At 38.2% G+C, this 19750-nt stretch overlaps 2 protein-coding genes across 2 annotated transcripts; one reads left to right on the top strand and one right to left on the bottom strand.

The window, feature by feature from the left end:
- Positions 1 to 2339: 2339 nt before the first annotated feature.
- Positions 2340 to 6890, bottom strand: LOC134667744 (uncharacterized). The gene is made up of 6 exons (XM_063525164.1): positions 6803 to 6890; positions 6119 to 6197; positions 5587 to 5652; positions 5148 to 5299; positions 3648 to 3795; positions 2340 to 2855 (listed from the first exon to the last, which is right to left on the bottom strand). The coding sequence occupies exons 1-6, from the start codon at positions 6872 to 6874 to the stop codon at positions 2788 to 2790; spliced, it is 585 nt and encodes a 194-aa protein (XP_063381234.1). The 5' UTR covers positions 6875 to 6890; the 3' UTR covers positions 2340 to 2787.
- A 2501-nt stretch (positions 6891 to 9391) lies between these two features.
- Positions 9392 to 18918, top strand: LOC134667792 (uncharacterized). The gene is made up of 9 exons (XM_063525200.1): positions 9392 to 9692; positions 9757 to 9909; positions 9974 to 10123; positions 13052 to 13204; positions 13546 to 13652; positions 14886 to 15005; positions 16022 to 16189; positions 18047 to 18271; positions 18679 to 18918. The coding sequence occupies exons 1-9, from the start codon at positions 9392 to 9394 to the stop codon at positions 18916 to 18918; spliced, it is 1617 nt and encodes a 538-aa protein (XP_063381270.1).
- The last annotated feature ends 832 nt before the right edge of the window (positions 18919 to 19750 follow it).

The raw sequence follows: 19750 nt of genomic DNA, 5'->3' as shown, positions 1-19750 counted from the left end.
ATTAATTGAGCATGCACGTGAGCTCAGGTTCTTAAACTACCCTTTTCATAAAAGGGCTTATCTACACTGTTTTACTACATTACTTACTACCTTTTATAATGTGGAACTACTCTTCAAAAGAGCGTATATGGATTTTTATTTCGCTTTAATTTGAATTTTATTCCCGGTGTTGTAGGGTTGATTTTAGAACAAGAGCTTAAACTTTCAGGATTGTTCTGCGATTAAACCTCTTTCCGAAAGAGCGCATGTCCGTTTATGCGTTCATTTGAAAGTTAACTCTGTTCCTAAGGGTTAAGGTTGAATTCAGAATGTTGTGGAAGTGTGGTTAGTTAGAATGGTATAGGAAGCAATGTAAAGGAATCAAACAGACGGAGCAGGCTTTGACGCAGACAATGAATGTTTTGATTCCGCTCACTTGCGTCTGCAATTAGTGATAATATATTCTACATTTGCATTCGAATTTTACTAGTCCTTGTGTATAATTATTTTGATAATAACTAGCCTAGTTCAATAAAAATGTATCTGTATAGCATAATTAAAAGAAAAAGGCATGTGGTGGTGGAAGATTTACTTTTTAACTAATTACTATTTAAAGTGCGTCAGTAGAAAAGAGCGGCTTGAAAAAATGTAGGCGCGAAGTGTTATCGTCCCATAGAAAGTTTGATATTCGCGCCTTTTTCTACTGACATAGTTGTTTGACCGGCTATACTTATGCTCCAAGTACGACGGATGTATTATATACTGATGTATACCGATATATTTCTAAAATTACGAAATTTCCATAATTTCGGAAACTTCTAATTTATGTACGGGTATCGAAATTTTGGCAGAATGAAATCTTTATTTACTGTGATCCGGGAACTTATCGAACTATCTGGAAACTTACCGCAACTTACACATCTATCTAGGTACATACATATAGCCCAAAGGATCATAGGGCAACATCTTAATTAAAAGCAGAAGGCGTTGAAAATAGAGTTCTGGTTAATCTGGTTATAATATTAGCTCATTGTTGAGCATTAAACTTTTTATTTTTTATTTTATTTATTTAGGATCACCAACAGACAATACAATATCATGAAAAAAGTATTAGTAGCTTACATAACATTAAAGGTAGACGTTTGTTCAATTATAGGTAACTAACCACAGCTTGCTACAGTATCTTAGGACATACAATATAGGTACATTAGGTTAAGACGTTTAGACTTAAGCTATATTAATATATAAAATTTAACAAATTTGTTTTTTTTTAATAGAAGAGAATTATGTATAAATGAATGAATTAATTAATTGGAATACATTCGCACTTTGCGACAGAAATGCGACGAAATATTAAGACATCATTCACATTAACATTTCAGTAGTCGGAACATCTACTGTACTGATAATTTCGTTACTCGAAGTTAGATGTCAACTACGAAAATAATAGTCATTTTGGTACTAAAACTGATGTATGGAGTGAGCACTCTATGTATTTTTTCTCTGTGATCTAGAGCAAAACCAATCAAGTTGCGTTATTTTTATTACATTTCTATGGTTACCTGCGTTTTCCATTTTTAGACCAGCTACTTTCTAGAACTCAATCTGACTTCGTGAACTGGGTCAAATCTTGCTCGCTTGCAAGATTTCACCTGAACAAATTCACTTACATTGAGGCTTATTAAGAGCCCTTCAACGTGCACACTAGCGCCACAGCAAAATAATCGTGATTATTTAAATTTAACGAAAGATATTTAAAAAAGGGGGCCGCTACGTACTGTATTGTGTATTTACGTACCTTTTGAATACATCAAACTAGTTTTTATGTTGCTGGTTTCGTCGATCTAGGAACTTAAAACAAAAACGGCCGTTTTAACTTTGGACGCATAGATTGACAAATCCAGCAACATAAAAACTGGTTTGATGTTACGTTAAATTTAAACAATCACGATTATTTAGCTGTGGCGCTAGTGTGCACGTTGAAGGGCTCTTAAATAAATCGTAAAGAAGGAATTTAATGGGAAGTATGGTAACTACAATGATTAGTCCCATCAACTTTAATGTACGCTACTTATTCATGGTGACTATCATATAAAAATAGGGGCAAAGACAATACTTTTGTTTCAAGGGTCAATCATTGGATACTTTACCCTGAAAGTCGAGAGGAATCGAGTTGAAACACAGTCAAAGTTTGTTAAAGTTTATTATGACACAGATTTTAACATATCTGAATTAAATGGAATCTTAGGCCACTCTAAAAGTACAAGCACGCCAAATTGTCGCGTCGTCACTTGTTTTACTAAAGATGCACCGGATATTCGGTTTCTATCCGGTATCCGGACTATCCGGCCCTTATTTTACTATCCGGCCGGACACCGGATAGTAACTTTGCTTGATTTCGGAGTACACAAATTGGTTTTAAGAAACAGTCAGATCATGATCGTACTCATTTATAATTTAAAAATTCCATTCACTTGCACGCGCACTCATTTCGAACCTAGAAATGAGTCCGCGCGATAGATCACTACGAAACAGGTCAAAACCTGCACAATGCGCACCTGAAAAACCGAATTGTAGGTATAGTTCCGCCGGCCGAGGATAAGACCGAATATCCGGTATCCGGCCAATCAACTATCCGTTGCATCTCTAGTTTTTACCCATGATCCCCTCATTTTCTTGTTCGAAGTTGGATTACTTACTTACACAGTATAAACCACTGTACACTGGTTAAGTGGTTACATGGTGGCCTAAGGGTCCCGTTGGTTGGTTCTACACACCAACAACAGACTTAACAAACTTATTAACACTCTATATGAACATCATTACGCCAATTCCCTCGTCGGTAGGCTGGTTCAGCTGCTGAGCCGTGGTCACGTCTGCTGCGACAAAATCAATTTGTATACCTTTTTGCTTAATATGAAGTGGGTATCTGATACCGGAGATTATTCGGGGGGCTCTCTTTAAGGACGACTCACGCTAAACCGGGCCGGGGCCAGGCCGAAGCTTCCGGCGCTTCGCTTTCTATGGAAAGCACCACGTTGTCACCGATCAGCCGTCATAGAAAATAACTTGTCGGACGCCTCGGCTCGGGCCCGGCCCGGTCTAACGTGAGTCATCCTTTATTCGGGAGGTTCTCTTTGTCGGGCATACGAAAAATAAGTAAAGATAACATTCCATTTCCAACGACAGGTGCACTACTGTCAATTTTACTATGGAAATTGAGAATGACAGCGACGCGTTCAGTACCGGTAGTGCAGCTGCGGTTAGAAAATGTTACCATTATGGTACCTATAACATTCCATTTCTTTCGCTGTCATTGTCAATTTCCATAGTAAAATGAACAGTAATGCAGCTATCGTTGGAAATGGACTGTCGCCTTAAGTGAAATCAGGAAGGAGTTAAACAATGAATATGCATGGAGATTTTAAAGGTAAATACTTCATTTATATTCTACTTTCTTCTTAAAATACCGTACCGTGGCGTGGTATGGAATTCCCTTAATAAAATCTTTACTTCGTGATTAAACTTTATACGTTTGGGTAATCTTTTTACGATTGGTTGCATTGAATGTCCATGACAATAATGCAATACTGCCAAGGATTTCAGTATTTAGTCATATGTTAGTTTTATTTTTATGGAAAGTGTATGTATAGATAAATAAAAGTTACCATCGTCACCAGCAAAGCCTCTCTCAGCTCTGCCTCCTAAAGACTCATCTCTCCAGAACAAGAAATCTGAATTTTGCTGTTGTATTCGGTTCCAGTTCCAGTGGTCTCTCGTCCGCCATTTTGGAGTAGGGAAGAACGGCAAGAGGACCTGATAAGGGAATTTGAGTTTTATTGCGCGGGAATACGAGTATAGTAAACAATTGAACAATGCGCGATACGGAGTACAGTTTCACATGAAGCTCTTTTAGGGAAGTTCTAACTCTATATTTCTTTTTTTTAGCATTAGAAAGAAGGTAAGCGATCCTGACATGTCTTTTAATTGAAAAATGCTTTTTAAAAATCAGTACCTATTACTTATAAAAGCAGAAGAATATAAATGATCGTATTAGATTCATATTTAATTGTTACATATTTTCCGAGACTTATTTTTAAAACGTGTTTTTCAATAAAAAGACGCATCAAGATTGTTTACCATAATATTTCTAATGCTAAAAAAAACGAACTACCTATATAGAAAGTAAATGTTGTATTATTTTCTTTTATTTTAAAGTAGGTATACTTATAATTATATTGAAGTTTTGGCCTGGTTGTCTACCTTAACAAACATGTAGGCAGCATTGCAATCAATATTCATTTCATTTTTTTTATATTTTAATTCATTTATTTAACATTAAAATTCATGGGCGTATATTACTATAACTAATATTTGCTATTTTGAAAGTAAATTCACCCCATATTAAATTAGAGTTAAAAGAATTTTGATACAAGTAGCAGTAAAGTATCCCATGAATTTTACACAAAGACTAAGATTAAGTCTTAATAAGAGTTCTCTGAAAAGGACTCAATGCCATAGGGTCTACAACAAACGCAACAAGTTAAGAAGACCTCGAATCGCGACTTAATAATATTAGTCTGAAAAGCACAGTTGAGTCTTAAGTAATTTATTATAGATTGTAAGTCGCACGCCCCTACCGCTAGGCCACCATCCACCACCACCAAGTTCGTTCGTGGAAGTTCGTTAAAAGACAAGAACACTCGAAAGCTCTAATCAAAGGGTTCAACAGCAGAACTGCTAAGGAGCTTTTAGGACTTAAAAGGCACAAAACCTACGCGGTGACGAGAATACTGACTGGACACTGTAAGTTGAATAAACATAATATGTTTCAAATTGGCAAGAAACAAGATGCGACATGCAGGTTCTGTCAGGAGTCAGAGGAGACTGCAATGCACATTCTCTGCTCTTGTGGACCACTAATGTCAAAAAGAAGTACCTACCTAGGGCGACACGTAGTGCAACCCTAGGAGGTAAAAAGAACATTACGGCCCAAAGAATCTGGAACTTTCTGGATGCAACGGGCATTAGTAATGAACTTTAAAGGGCCGTCACAATAGATCAATGCTGGTCGATGCGACACTCAAAGGCCCACAACACAATAATAATAATAGGCCACCATCGCTTCTGTGTAACTTAAAAATAATCTACTTAAAAACTTAAATTACCTGCTTGTGTTTAGGGCGTTGAAAGTAATATAACATGTCTGGTGGCATGGTATTCTGTGCAGTGATAATTTCGGTCATGGCCGGCGTTGTGGTTGGTATTGAGCGCGTTTCAACAATTTGTGGTAGCTCGGTTTGATATGTAGTCGTTTTAGCTGAAAAATTTTTATAATTGTAGTTTTAAAACGTGTTAAAAAGTAGCTAATTAAAACTAGTACTTATACGTATATGACGAAACGAAGTGCAATAAGGTAATCATTGAGAATGAAAAGAATATACCGTGGTAGGTATTATGTACATTTTGTGGATATGAAATTGTGTAGAATATTACCTAAACGCAATATTATTATGATATTTATATTTTGTCTATATTTATTAGAAGTGAATTTTGTGAAGAATTATAGTTAATTGATATCTGTATAATTGTGTATAATATACCAACTTAAAACTGTAGATGTAGATGTGCTAAACCACCCAAAGGTTGTAGAAGTTGAAGCCGTTGTTGAACCTGTAAAAAATATTTGAGAACTGGAATAGACATGGTTAACTATATTTGTATGTGATATAGTACAATCATAGTCGTCAATCAATATTTAGTACTAGTTAAAACAACGCCACAAAAGTAATTCCACTCTATAATTTAACAAATACATATTATCACATATAATGTATAAATACCTATATCTCTCCAGTTCGCGTTCATCAGTCTCTGCCACAGTCAAAATTGTAGTCCACAGTCAAATTATGTATCTAAGAGAATATGTATATAAAGCTACTTTTACACTCTCCTTGCTTGCGAGCCCTCCTCCCTGTAGGGACGCGTCTTCGTGGATGGCACACCGCACAAACTATAGAAGTTTTACATGCAAAACTTTTACTCACTCAATTGTATGGGATCTTGTATATGCAATCGCATACAAGCGGCTTTTTGAGAAGTTAAGCCAGGCTACTGTTATAACTAAATTAGAACTCACCGTGTTCATGTATTCGTTTGGACCTGGGAGGTCTTTTGATGAAATTTTTGAAACCAATCCAAGCATTTTCTAAATGTACCTGAAACAGTATATTTGACCCAACTAAAAACTTATGACGTTGTAAGTAAATCTAGGCTATAACGGCGAAAATCGAAGTTCGTCTATTGCGGGCATTTTTCTCTGTCACTCTAATTACGTCTTAATTTGCGAATTTCGGTTTTCGTGGTAGACCCGTTGCACCTAATCTTAACCAACTTTGCCTATATTATTTTCATAGAAATTTAATATAAATTATTTGATATTCATTCAGGGATAATTTTACAGCATTACAGCTAGCGCCAATGCGCTGCTGTACAATTAAATATGTTACAGTAAAGCTATATTAATAAATATATGATGAAAATGACAATAACTAAGCTATCGTGATGATGACTATGTTGATTCACAGAAACGTAAAAAATCTTTATAAAGTTTATGATGTTTGTCGGCAAACAAGTCGCAGGTTTTGTAGTGTTTTTAACAAAATAGGTAAATAAATGAATACCTACTTAAATAAAAAATTGTACTTAGCAATCATATAGGTAGTAACTGATTTTTTGTAATATTTCAGTAACATTCTCGATGACTCCTAACTGTATCAAATTTGAACGATCCTAATATTCCTGACTTTTACAAGAAACTTACTACTAAATCATCCAAGAAATTTGACTCGGCACCAACCACGCACACTAGCACAACTAGTATACCCACTTTCATGTCGTGCTTAACCCACAAACACGCACAGAACAATGACCAACTGACAGACACGTTGTTATTAATTAATCTGTTGAAATAATAATGTGCATCGCTTCAGATATTTCCTTTTTTAGGGTTCCGTCCTCCCTCCGATCGCCAACCATCAAGGTCCATGATGCCTTAAGCCCACTTGCACCATTCCACTAATCCGGGGTTAACCGGTTAAACCAGGAGTTGCCATGGTTAGCCATACAATTTGACACTAGGTTAACAGTTTAATCGCTTAACTCCGGGTTAGTGGAATGGTGCAAGTGGGCCTTAGAAGTTAGAAGACGCAAGAGATCGAAAGGCCTGGAAATCTGCCATCCGGAATCGGGCATTTCTATTTAAAGTTGTATTTTAGATTTTGGATTTTTTTATATTATATCCACTCAGAATCACGAGTTCTTTCGATCCTAATACAAGAAAAAAAGTGTCCCCAAAATTTCATACAATTTTTTGTTGTCCGTTTTGTTACGATCATAGGAGGTTGTATTGAGAACCGTAAACAAACGTACCAAAAAAATTTGGGGACTTGTTTTTTTTAGTAGATATGGAAAAAGCATGATTTCTGTGTACAAATAGTATAAAAATTTCCAATTCTACACAAAACACAAAAAATTGTAAAATTGGGAGAGAAGGATTTCTTTTTTTAGGGTTCCGTAAAAGGTACAAAATCCGTAAAGGATGACTCACGCTATGCTTTGTTTTCTATTACGGGTGATCGATGATCACGTGATGCTTTCTATCCGGCCCGGTCCCGGATCATTATAGCGTAAATCAGCCTTTACAGTACGACTCTATTTGTCTGTTCCATTGATAAATATCTCGGGATGTTATACTATCGATTTGAAATTCGGAATTTGTTTATTTCAGAAAAGACAGTAAAAAGACAAATAAATAACTTATGATCTAAATACCGGGTGTGGCCTGTAATACGAACAAAAAATTAAACTGTAGGCTGTACTCCTCATACTGACCAACATTTGTTCAGCAACTTTTAAAAATAACTTGTGGTTTGATTTTTAATACAGTTTAAAGTTTATTTTAAGACGCAATGTATTGCGAATTTTGTTATCTTTAAGGCGTGACAAGCAACGTCAATCACAATGATATGGCGTGGCGATGGATTCTAACCCATTGAAAGAGTTATTTGTAAGAATATTGTAACGGTTTGCTATTTTTTATTATTATTTCCTATGAAATGAACAACCAGTACTTACCAAGTCAGTGGTTACCAAGTCACGTGGAGTACTCACAAATAATTGTGACGTTATCTATGAAAAGGGGACCTTATTGTCGATGGCGCTTACGCCATTATTAGCGATGCTCCGATATAAATGCAATGCCTCGCGACGCGGCGCGGCGTAAGCGCCATCAACAATAAGGTCCCTTTTCATAGATAATGCCCCAATTATGCTGGGCGGCTGAAGTTAAACATTCTGACACATTTTTTTTGTTTATCGATAATAAATTGTGATAAATAAAGGAAAGTGCAATAAAAATTCTAATTCTACCTTATCTCAGAAGTTTACCACGGAGTAAATATGAAATTTTAATATAGGTAAAAAATAAAAGAGTGCCCCCTTTCAGCAAAATTAGCTAACTTAAAGTATTGAGATAATTTCTCTCCAGGGTCCATAAATTTTCCACACTGTATAACAAGGTAACCAAAACATGGCCCCTGACATTCGACCCTCGGGTCTTACGTGGTGATTATATTCTCTTTGGGGTCTTAGTCTTAGTCGACTCACAACCGCCAGGTAAGTAACACGGCAATAAGGTAAGAGCCGCCAAACATACTTCATCTAGTCTTGTAAATTTTGTTGCCAATGTTACTTTAAGTTTAGAGTGGGTCCATATTGGGTCGCATAATAATTGTTTGTCCTAATGAAATATTAACATTTCTGACAAATTATAACACAAACCTAACCTAACCTTTTATTCTACACAACCTATGCAAAATATTTTCGAAAATACTTTCCGTTTCAGCTGGAGAAAAAATATGCGAAAAGAGATTTATGCGTAACATTACATTATGACAATCAATTTTATTATTATGCGATGAGATAGGATCCCGTTTAGAGTATTAGAGTATACGTCGATAAATATGCATTATAACTTCTAGACTGTTTTGAAACAAATCTATATGTTTAAGCATGCTTAAATATGTTTTTTCAGTTAACTCTCAAATTAAATTATACCTATTTTTTTATTTGTCTTAGTTGGCCGCGTCATTTCAGACGAAATCGGGAGGGTTAACAATCTCACAATGATGTTATAATATTAAAATAATCGTGACATTAAGGCAAAAGTCAAAGGAAATTTGTTTTGGCTCTTATCCTAGTTTTATGGTTTATTGCTTAATTAGATTATAGGAAATTATATCAATAGTTTATAATTATAATTAGGAATTAACAATAAAATAAATGTGTGCGACATTTTCGTTTCTTTCCAGATTTCAGTCTGAACTTGGTCTGAACAGAACCACATCGCACAATGCACACACAACGAACGCCGCTACGACTGTGCCTATGGGCTTTACTGGTCGCGATATGTTGGGCTGACCAACTCGCCCCGTTAGCCCAACCAGCGCAGAACCCTTGCTCTAGCAAAACTACCTGCAGCGACTGCATACGAGTGGATAGCTGTGCCTGGTGCTTCGCTACCGGATTCAACGGCCCGAGGTGTTTCGACCCTGCCTTAGAAGGAGGCTCTGCGGGCTGCGATGAAGCCTACGTCTTCAACCCCGACAACGAGATGTCTGTAGATCATGCTTATAACAAGGAACTTAGTAAGAGTAAGTAGACCTTAGAGACACCGCTCTCACACCGCTAGCTGTTCTTGATATAAACCTGATTCAGCAAAACAGCGACTAGTGGCCAGCTGTACCAACGGCCCCAGGTGCTTCGACCCTGACTTAGAAGGAGGCTCTGCGGGCTGCGATGAAGCCTATGTCTTCAACCCCGACAACGAGATGTCTGTAGATCATGCTTATAACAAGGAACTTAGTAAGAGTAAGTAGACCTTAGAGACACCGCTCTCACACCGCTAGCTGTTCTTGATATAAACCTGATTCAGCAAAACAGCGACTAGTGGCCAGCTGTACCAACGGCCCCAGGTGCTTCGACCCTGACTTAGAAGGAGGCTCTGCGGGCTGCGATGAAGCCTATGTCTTCAACCCCGACAGCGAGATGTCAGTTGATCAAGCTTATAACAAGGAACTTAGGAGTAAGTAGACCTTAGAGTTTCTAATAGAGACACTTTACCGCTCTCACTCTAAACCTGCTTCAGAAAAACAGCGACTGGTGGCCAGCTGTGCTTGGTGCTCCACCGCCGGGTTCAACGGCCCTGTCTCAGAGGAAGCCGACAAGCTGTCCGTAGACAAAGGTTATAGTAGAAGAGCTCGAGTGGAGACCACGGACTAGCAAGCGCAGCGTAATAGGACGTCCACCCACAAGATGAACAGACGACCTTGTTAAGGTCGCCGGAAGACGCTGGATGCGGGTCGCTTCCAACCGGCACGTATGGAGGTCCAAGGGGGAGGCCTATGTTCAACAGTGGACGCCTTATGGCTGAGATGATGAAGTTGTGCTTAGAAACATTTCCCTCCCTTCCCTAATCCCCTGCTCCACTGCTCCAGAAAAGGCAGCGGTGGCAAGCTGTATATTTCCTTGTCGCCGTTTTTAACGGCCCCAGCTGCTTTAACACTCGCTGTGGAATAAGTATTATACGTCTTAAAATCAGTTTACAACAACCTGGGCCCAGTTTTATAAAGTTACAAGTTACAGGTTACAAGAGTACAGGCTACAGGCACCTGTAATGCACTGTGAACGGCTACAGGTGTTTTATAAATACACATACCTAAATAATTACAGTTGTAAAGAACCACGGTCAATCTCGATTACATGTGAAATCTAAAGGTGTGAAGGACATCACTATTTAAAAAAAAAAGTGTGTCATAGATACTCGGTTCTCTACTAAATTATGTGTTTTTGTTTGCTGTAAAATATTGATTACTGGAAAAATGGCCAGAAATGAAGGAAAAATCGAGTGGTTGAGAGCGGCGTTCCATGCCAAGGATATACTTTTTGGGCCGTTTTCAGATTCAGATTAAGTTTGATTTAATGAAATATTTACGTAATAAGTAAATAACATGTAAATAAGTACTCTTTCACATTCTTACATTAAAATGTATCGTTTCGGTAGCGGCTCAAAGATAAATACGGTGTGTATCGACAATTATGAATAGTACACTTTACCATAATGTGAATGCACTATACTTAAATAAAGAGACGAATGCTAATAAATCAACGACAAATATCGGCAATAATCCCTTTCCATTTCCTAGTAGATAAAATAAAACGAATCGTCAATAAAATCAATATCAAACATATTGTCACTTTATTTCCTATTTACTATATATTTTAGATACATTAACAAAAACTGATAAGGTGCATGGAAAAGTATGCATGCCCTGGCACAATCGTTGGCGTTGGTGCTTAACAATAAAGAGTAAAGTTTAAAATCTCTCAGAAAACGAGTCTACAAGTAACTGCTGTTGTGCTGTTACAGGACTCAAGACGTATGTAAGTTTTTGTTACAAGTGTACCAATCTACACTTGTAATTTACAATATTTTTATAAAACGCTTGTTCGATTATGAGTTTAAAACTATAAAACTCCCGTATTTTCGTCTATGGTTGAGCTACAGGCACTTGTACCTGTAACCTGTAAAATTGTAACACAGTACTTTTATAAAACGCAAATTGTAAAAAACGGAGCAAGTGTTGCCAGTAAACGCCTGTAAACTTGTAACTTGTAACTTTATAAAACTGGGCCCTGCTGGTATTTTGGGGACGTTTGTGCCGGGTACTTACCGGATTAGGATATAGGTATCATCATCATTATCTCAGCCATAAGACGTCCACTGCTGAACATAGGCCTCCCCCTTCGACCTCGATTCGTACCGGTTGGAAGCGACCCGCATCCAGCGTCTTCCGGCGGCCTTAACAAGGTCGTCCGTCCATCTTGTGGGTGGATGTCCTACGCTGCGCTTGCTAGTCCGTGGTCTCCACTCGAGCACTTTTCGACCCCATCGGCATAGGATGTGTTTATGGCTTATTATTATGTGTTTTGTGAGCAGAAGCAATATAATCTGTGTAAGAAATAAGCAGATGTCCTTTAAAAGATTTTGAAGCTGATGTAATTAGTTGCTATTATGAAAATACTAGCAATACAGACTAATAAAAATAAGTATGATAAGGTTAATGAGATCCGCCGGCAGGTAGGCACTTTTGATAACCCACCGATTGACCCGATGCAATTTACCTACATTTTGGCTTCCGAAGATAAAGATTAATCAGTCCTGTCGCGACGCAGACGGGTAGATACAATAAGTTATCAAAAATATACGTCGCTGTTTACCTCCAAACATCGCATACATATATGTAATGTTAAGTTAGTGTAGTTATGATATAGGTATTTAACTTTTGACATAAACCACAAATAAAGCAATTAAATATTTCGGTATTTCCGGTTTATGTAAAACCGACATTGCGTACTACTCTAATTTATAGATAGTTATTATCCTCATTATAGGATTTCATAATAATAAACAAATACTGTTTGTTGGTATTGCTAAGTACAGTGTTATCATTATTCCCGTGAACCCTGAATGCTGATGATAAGTATATGAGTCATATTTGATAGCAATATAAACCTATAAATTAGGTATTTACCTATTTTATATATTTAAAAGAAAACTTTTATACTTAGCAGCATGTAGCACGTGGATCTCGTCTATAAGCCCACACCTACGAAAAGTAAGTAGCTGACATCAGAATTTGCCTGGTTCGCTAGAATCTTCCGTATCATTATTCTTCTTCTTGTCTTCTTTTTCTTCAGCGTGTTATCGCCTACCGTTGGGCATACGCCTCTCCAATCTCTCTCCATTTTGAGCGGTTGTTAGTGTACCTTATCCATACTGGTCCCGCAGTGTCCTTTATGTCATCGGACCAACGGGCACGGTCTGCCTACACTTCTTCTACCTAGCCTAGGTCTCCACTCCAAAACGCACTTGCTCCGTCTTGTTCTATCATTATTACGATTATTATTTTCTTAATTCTTGTATTTTTAAATGTCCTCGTTTGTGTTTCAGTGCGGTCTCTCTCGAGCTCTAGTTCAGGCTCGCATGGAGAGTCCGGATCCTCTGGGTCCGGCGGCAGTGCCGGCGGCCCCATGCCCGCAGCAGGCTCTGGAGAGAACCTCGTTCAGATCAAACCGCAGAGGGTCAATCTGCAATTACGACAGAGTAAGTACTTATATAATAATAAAAAAACAACGGGAGTGCCGGCAGAAGTGAAAACTCAATGACATTGTAACAGTTTTTCGATCAGGTCACGTGTCTGTCTTACGCCTTACGCTCTCGCGAGTTTAACAATTTTTCCTCATCACAAAAAGAGCACAGCGCCGCTAAAGAAGTTTTCACTTCAAAAACCTACCTAATTGGGTCGATTTTTATTTTGTTCATTTTTTATTAGATTTTGATAAATATGACTGGTTTAAAGAGCTTTTCATTCTGGATAGAATATAAAAACAAAATCCTAATTTAGAAAAAAAAAGTTCGTTCATTACATTTTCATTATTTTACAGATCAAATGCATAAGTTATCGTTCGTCTACTTGCGTGCCCTAGAATACCCATTAGGGCACACCGAGAGCCCTGACAACGTCGTCAACATGGTGCGGGAGCAGTACAACGTGAGTGCAACGATTATTTAACCCCTGGAGACTTACTAACCTTTCTTTTTAGGGTTCCGTACCTCAAAAGGAAAAAACGGAACCCTTATAGGATCACTCGTGCGTCTGTCTGTCTGTCACAGGCTATTTTCTCGAAAACTACTGGACCAATTAAGTTGAAATCTGGTACACATATCTAAATTAGTAACCCAAACATGGACATGTTATTTTTTATAATTTACAATGCATAGGTTCGTAGTTATTTAAGAAAATAGCCAAAAAAATGACCATTCCCCCCCCCCCTTTATCTCCGAAACTACTGGGTCTAAAATTTTGAAAAAATACACAAAATAGTTCTTTACCTATAGATGACAGGAAAACCTATTACAAATGTGCAGTCAAGCGTGAGTCGGACTTATGTACGGAACCCTAGAAACGCGAGTACGACTCGCACTTGGCTGCTTTTTTAGGGTTCCGTACCCAAAGGGTAAAACGGGACCCTATTACTAAGACTTCGCTGTCCGTCCGTCCGTCCGTCCGTCTGTCCGTCTGTCTGTCACCAGGCTGTATCTCACGAACCGTGATAGCTAGACAGTTGAAATTTTCACAGATGATGTATTTCTGTTGCCGCTATAACAACAAATACTAAAAACAGAATAAAATAAAGATTTAAGTGGGGCTCCCATACAGCAAACGTGATTTTTGACCAAAGTTAAGCAACGTCGGGCGTGGTCAGTACTTGGATGGGTGACCGTTTTCTTTTTGCATTTTTTCCGTTTTTTTTTGCTTTAAGGTACGGAACCCTTCGTGCGCGAGTCCGACTCGCACTTGCCCGGTTTTTTTTATTTATTTACTCAATAAAAAATACAGAGCAATAATTTAGGGTACACATATTTAATAATATTTATCCGCCAAACTGCATGACAGTTTGTTGGCCTAACATACAGATGTCTATTCTATTTAATACTACCTGATGATGTTATAATATGTTTGATATTATAATAGTTAGGTTTGAATGACTAAGCGCGCGGTTGTTTTAGGTATGCGATAAACGCAATGCGTTTGCCGCACACCCATTTTACATCAGATAATCTAATGATACAACTACATTATTTTACGCGGTAAACGCAGCATTGTCATTTTTCATACAGTCCGTTGGCGCATGCGTCTAACGTTGCGTTTATCGCACAACCGCGCGTTTAAGTTCTTATCAAGTTATCACGTATCTGATTATTTAATTGTTGTTTTCTACAGAAAGTTACTTCGACGGTCGAAATGACAGACACATCGAGTGACGCTATCCAAATCGTGTATTATTCGTCCTGTCTCGACAAAACTAAAGTAATTCAGACGAATAAGTGTGACGGATTAGGGGTAAGTCATATATTTTATGAAAAGATTTTTGTTTACATATACCGGGTGTGGCCTGTAACACGAGCAAATAATTAAAACATACATTGTACTCCTCAAACAGTGACACTTTTGTTCAACAACTTTAAAAAATTATGAAGTAATTAGACTCCCTATTTTTCATACAAAATAAATATTATCTTCAATGGACGCCATCGGCACGCTATGTCATTGTGATTGACGTTGCTTGTCACGCCTTAAACATAACAAAATTCGCAATACATTGCGGCTTAGAATATTTAAACTTTTAAAGTGTATTAAAAATCAAACCACAAGTTATTTTTAAAAGTCGCTGAACAAATGTTGGTCAGTATGAGGAGTACAGCCTACAGTTTAATTTTTTGCTCATATTACAGGCCACACCCAGTATGTCATGTTTTTTTTCTTTCTTGTGAAAAATTGTTGAGTAGTCATAGTTTTACATTTTATATAATAATAGATATACCCCTTTATACTTATTCATAAACGCGTTACAAACCTGAGTTACCCAATAATCGTTTGTCTTTATCTGTTATTTTGACTTATGTATTTGGAAGAAAGGGATAAAACATAATTTAACCAAATCAGGCCCGTAAAGTTTTATGAATAAGGGGGTTAAGGGGCCCACTGACTAACAGCCCGCCGGACGGTATCGGCCTGTCAGTTAGAACAAAATTCTGATAGTTCCGAACAACTGACAGGCCGATACTGTCCAGCGAACTGTTAATCAGTGGGCCCCTTTAGTGTACGACAGAGTTTGTTTTTATAAAAAATAAAAATATTTTATTCAGCAGCTCGAAAAACAAATTACAGTATCTGCACTGGTGTCTCTTTTTAAGTGAGAAGACACTTGTGCTAAGAGAACACCGCTCTTCCACGCGGTTAGTTTACAATAATTATAAAAATTTCAAAATATTACTTTAAAAAAAACCACAAAAATCACAATACGTGGTACGTTTGTTTGCTCCCAGAGCCACTAGTAATAATAGTATGGTTTTTAGGTGGGTGATGTCGTGGAGTTTTCGGCTGAGATTACTTTGATGGAGTGTCCGAAAGACCCGAGCAAGTGGAAGCAGACATTCGTCATCCACCCTGGAGACATCTCCGAGGGCCTCACTGTGGAGCTGGTGATGCTATGCGACTGCCCGTGCGAGCATCGTGGCCATCACGTGAGTTAACTTCTGTATATCTCTCTATTTATCTATCGATTTATCTCTATCTCTTTATTTTTATTTGATTTTACTTTTATTTAACCATTGACAGTTAAACCAAACATGCAAGTTATGGGTTACAAATATATGTTCTTAAAACTAATTATAATAGACGTAACACTAAATTTACCTAATTAATATATTAATAGTTGTGGGCGTAGATATTTATTTATTTATTTAAACTTTATTGCACATAAAATTATAAGTACAAATGGCGGACTTAATGCCATAAGGCATTCTCTACCAGTCAACCACTGGGCCAAAAAGAGACGGTTGTTAGGTGCAGGTTTTATAATAGAAAAGTTAAAGCGATAATCACAAAACTACTACTACTATTTACAAAATAAACACTAATTAACATACGATGAAATAATAAACGTACACATACATACATATATATATATATATATATATATATCTATAGGTAATATATAAAAAAAATATCCATATTTCCCTTAGTCACGGCATCACGCGTGAACGGCTGGACTAATTTCGCTAATTCTTTTTTCTCGTGTTTGTTATTGTCAGGACAAGGTTCTTATGAAATAAAATATTATGAAAATAGATAGGTATAGATGAAACGAAGTTCACCGGGTCATCTAGTTTTTTTATTTATAATACATATATGTATATTTGATATAATTATAATAAGAAGAGGATTGTGTACATAATTAAAACGCTTTCTAGATATCTATGTTTATCAAGGTGAACTGCGCCACATTAACTGATATCAATGTTTTTACTTTTTGTACACTTTGCATACCTACCTACTCGTATGTAAAAACATGCATTTTGTGTAATAAAAATCTAATCTAATCTTAAATAATCTTTACTTTACAACTTGGGACCAAAGCCCATTGATGATGGTATATATATATACTCGTATACATACATACATACATATAATCACGCCTATTTCCCGGAGGGGTAGGCAGAGACCATGGATTTCCACTTGCTAAGTACGATCCTGACATACCTCTTTCGCTTCCTTCACAAGTTCACATTCATGACATTCCTCATACACACTCGCCGATTTACATCTACTGTCGAAATACAATACTATAGCAATGTATATGTCAGACTGCTCCTGTAAGGCACAACATTAATGATACAATTCTAAAGTCCTAATTCTAGGGTCCAATATTGTTCGCCAGAACAATAAAATCCAGCAATCCAAGTCTGAAACGGATTACTCCGTCACGAGTAAATGATTGGTCGTATTTCGTAAAAGGCGAGACTATGCCGGCCCAGAATTTGTGTCGCTAGACAACTGGGTTGATTTGAATTTATTAACCAATATAGTCAGTAGAAAAGAGCCTGATTAATTAAATATAGCTATATAGCCTACATTTTTTAAACTAGAGTCAGAACAAGAAAAGTCTGCAGCGATTTTGATATTAATAGCCCACGCGGTGCAAGGGTTAATTATACGTCATGTAATAGAAGTTTGACGGTTAAAATAACACTTGCACTGAGTGGGCTATCAAAATCGCTGCAGACTTTTCTTGGTCTAAGGGTAACATTCCATTTCTGACCGCAGCTGCACTACTAGTACGAACGCGTCGGTGTTATTGTTAAAATGAATGGTAGTGCTGCTGTCGTTGGAAATGGACTGTCACTAGCTGCCTTTTTCTAACGCCATAATTGGTTTGCCAGACTTATGGCTCCTCTACACGATGGGCCAACACCGGCCACACGAGAGCAAGTGATATTGCTACATATATCATTCTACCGCATGGCTGCGTCCCTTGGAGTGGCCGGCGTTAGCCCATCGTGGAGAGGAGCCATTAAACTAATAACACCGTATGTGATTAGGCGTACGACGACAGCCCCAACGTGTGCAGCGGGCACGGCATCTCCACGTGCGGCGTGTGCGCCTGCCAGCCCGGCAGCTTCGGCAAGCACTGCGAGTGTGTTGGCGGCGTCACCGACCAGGGCCTCGGCTGCCGCCCCACCAACGCTACCGGCGCCGAATGCTCCGGTCGCGGCAGCTGCATCTGCGGCGTGTGCGAGTGTGAAAAGTTGGCCGACCCCAACGAGGTACGTTGTCTGCGTACGTTACGTGCCTCGGCAGCAACTGCGAGTAGAGTGCCCGAACAATTCAAATTCAATATCAATTAACAGTGATGTTGTGTTTGTCTTGTATTACACTTATTTTTACATGCACATAAACATTGATTTCATGAGTTTGATTTTGCTACGAAGCAGGAGGTCCCAGGTTCGAATCCTGGTAAGGGCATTTATATGTGTGTGCATCACAAGTAGGGCCGGTCTAGCGTGAGTCATCCTTTATTGTGTGCGGCGGGTCATCGTGAAAGTTGTCGGAGTGTTTTTGATATAGCGCGCCTCAGTTGACGTGTTTGGCGGTCAAAGGGAACAATTCAAAAAAGCATCACTACTTTACTTATTTTATTTGCGCAGATAAGTCAACTAAGCATTGTTCTCAGGTGATATCGGGGCCGTTTTGCGAGTGCGACAATTTCTCCTGTGATCGCAACAAAGGTCTTCTCTGCTCGGGCCGGGATCACGGCGAGTGCGTCTGCGGCCAGTGCCAGTGCATGCCCGGGTACACAGGCGCCGCCTGCAACTGCCCGATTGACACCCAGGACTGCATCCCTCCACATCAAGGCTGGGCGGATGCTGAGACACATGCGACGCGGGCTCATGGTGAAGGGCTCGAACCCTAAGTCACTATTTAGTTTTAAGTTTGTATAAATTGCTTCGCCTTCAGAGCGAAAGCACATTTCCGATATTAAGCATAAGAGCCCTGCGCGACTCGGCATAAAAGTTTCGTGTCAAAAAAAATAAACAAAAATTTACGCAAAGCAACGCAGAGCAGATTTTCTAAAATAGGTATGGAGCTTCCTAGTGCGATGCAAGGTGCGTAGCTGGGTTATTATTTCAAGGAGTTAAATTGTAATCAGACTCAACTTTTCAATTATAATTTAGAAATAAAGTTTTCTTTTAAAGTTGCTTAGGATGTTATCACTTAAACTTTTGGTGAATAAATTGTATTCCAATGTATCTTTCTTTTGATAATATTTTTCTGCACGAACGTCATGTTACGTGGTCCAGTTCGGATGACACATATACAAAAACTTGCTGTTTACTATGGGTATATTGTTCATAATAATATGTTATACTACCTATGTATGCAACAAACATAAAAAAATTGGTCATTAATAAGATATTTTTTAGGGTTACGGAATCCTGAGGTACGGACCTCAAAAGGAAAAAACGGAACCTTTATAGGATCACTAGTGCGTCTGTCTGTCCGTCTGTCACAGCCCATTTCTCCAAAAGTACTGGACCAATTAAATTTGGTACCTACATACAAAACTCCATACTTCAAAATTCCATACAAAAATAGACATAACGCAAACGCGAACGCACGTCACGCTATCGAATGCACTAGGGCAGGGATTCTTACAGTGGGGTCCACGGGCCCCTTAGGGGTCCGTACCATGTTAATCAGGGGTCCGCAGGTCAGTTATCTACTGTAAACATACTTAGTTATTA

The sequence above is a fragment of the Cydia fagiglandana genome, chromosome 9 (genome assembly GCF_963556715.1).
Source record: "Cydia fagiglandana chromosome 9, ilCydFagi1.1, whole genome shotgun sequence".
Classification (NCBI taxonomy): Eukaryota; Metazoa; Arthropoda; class Insecta; order Lepidoptera; family Tortricidae; genus Cydia; species Cydia fagiglandana.
Note: the sequence above shows the minus strand (reverse complement) of the source record. Positions and strands in the feature narration are given on the sequence as shown.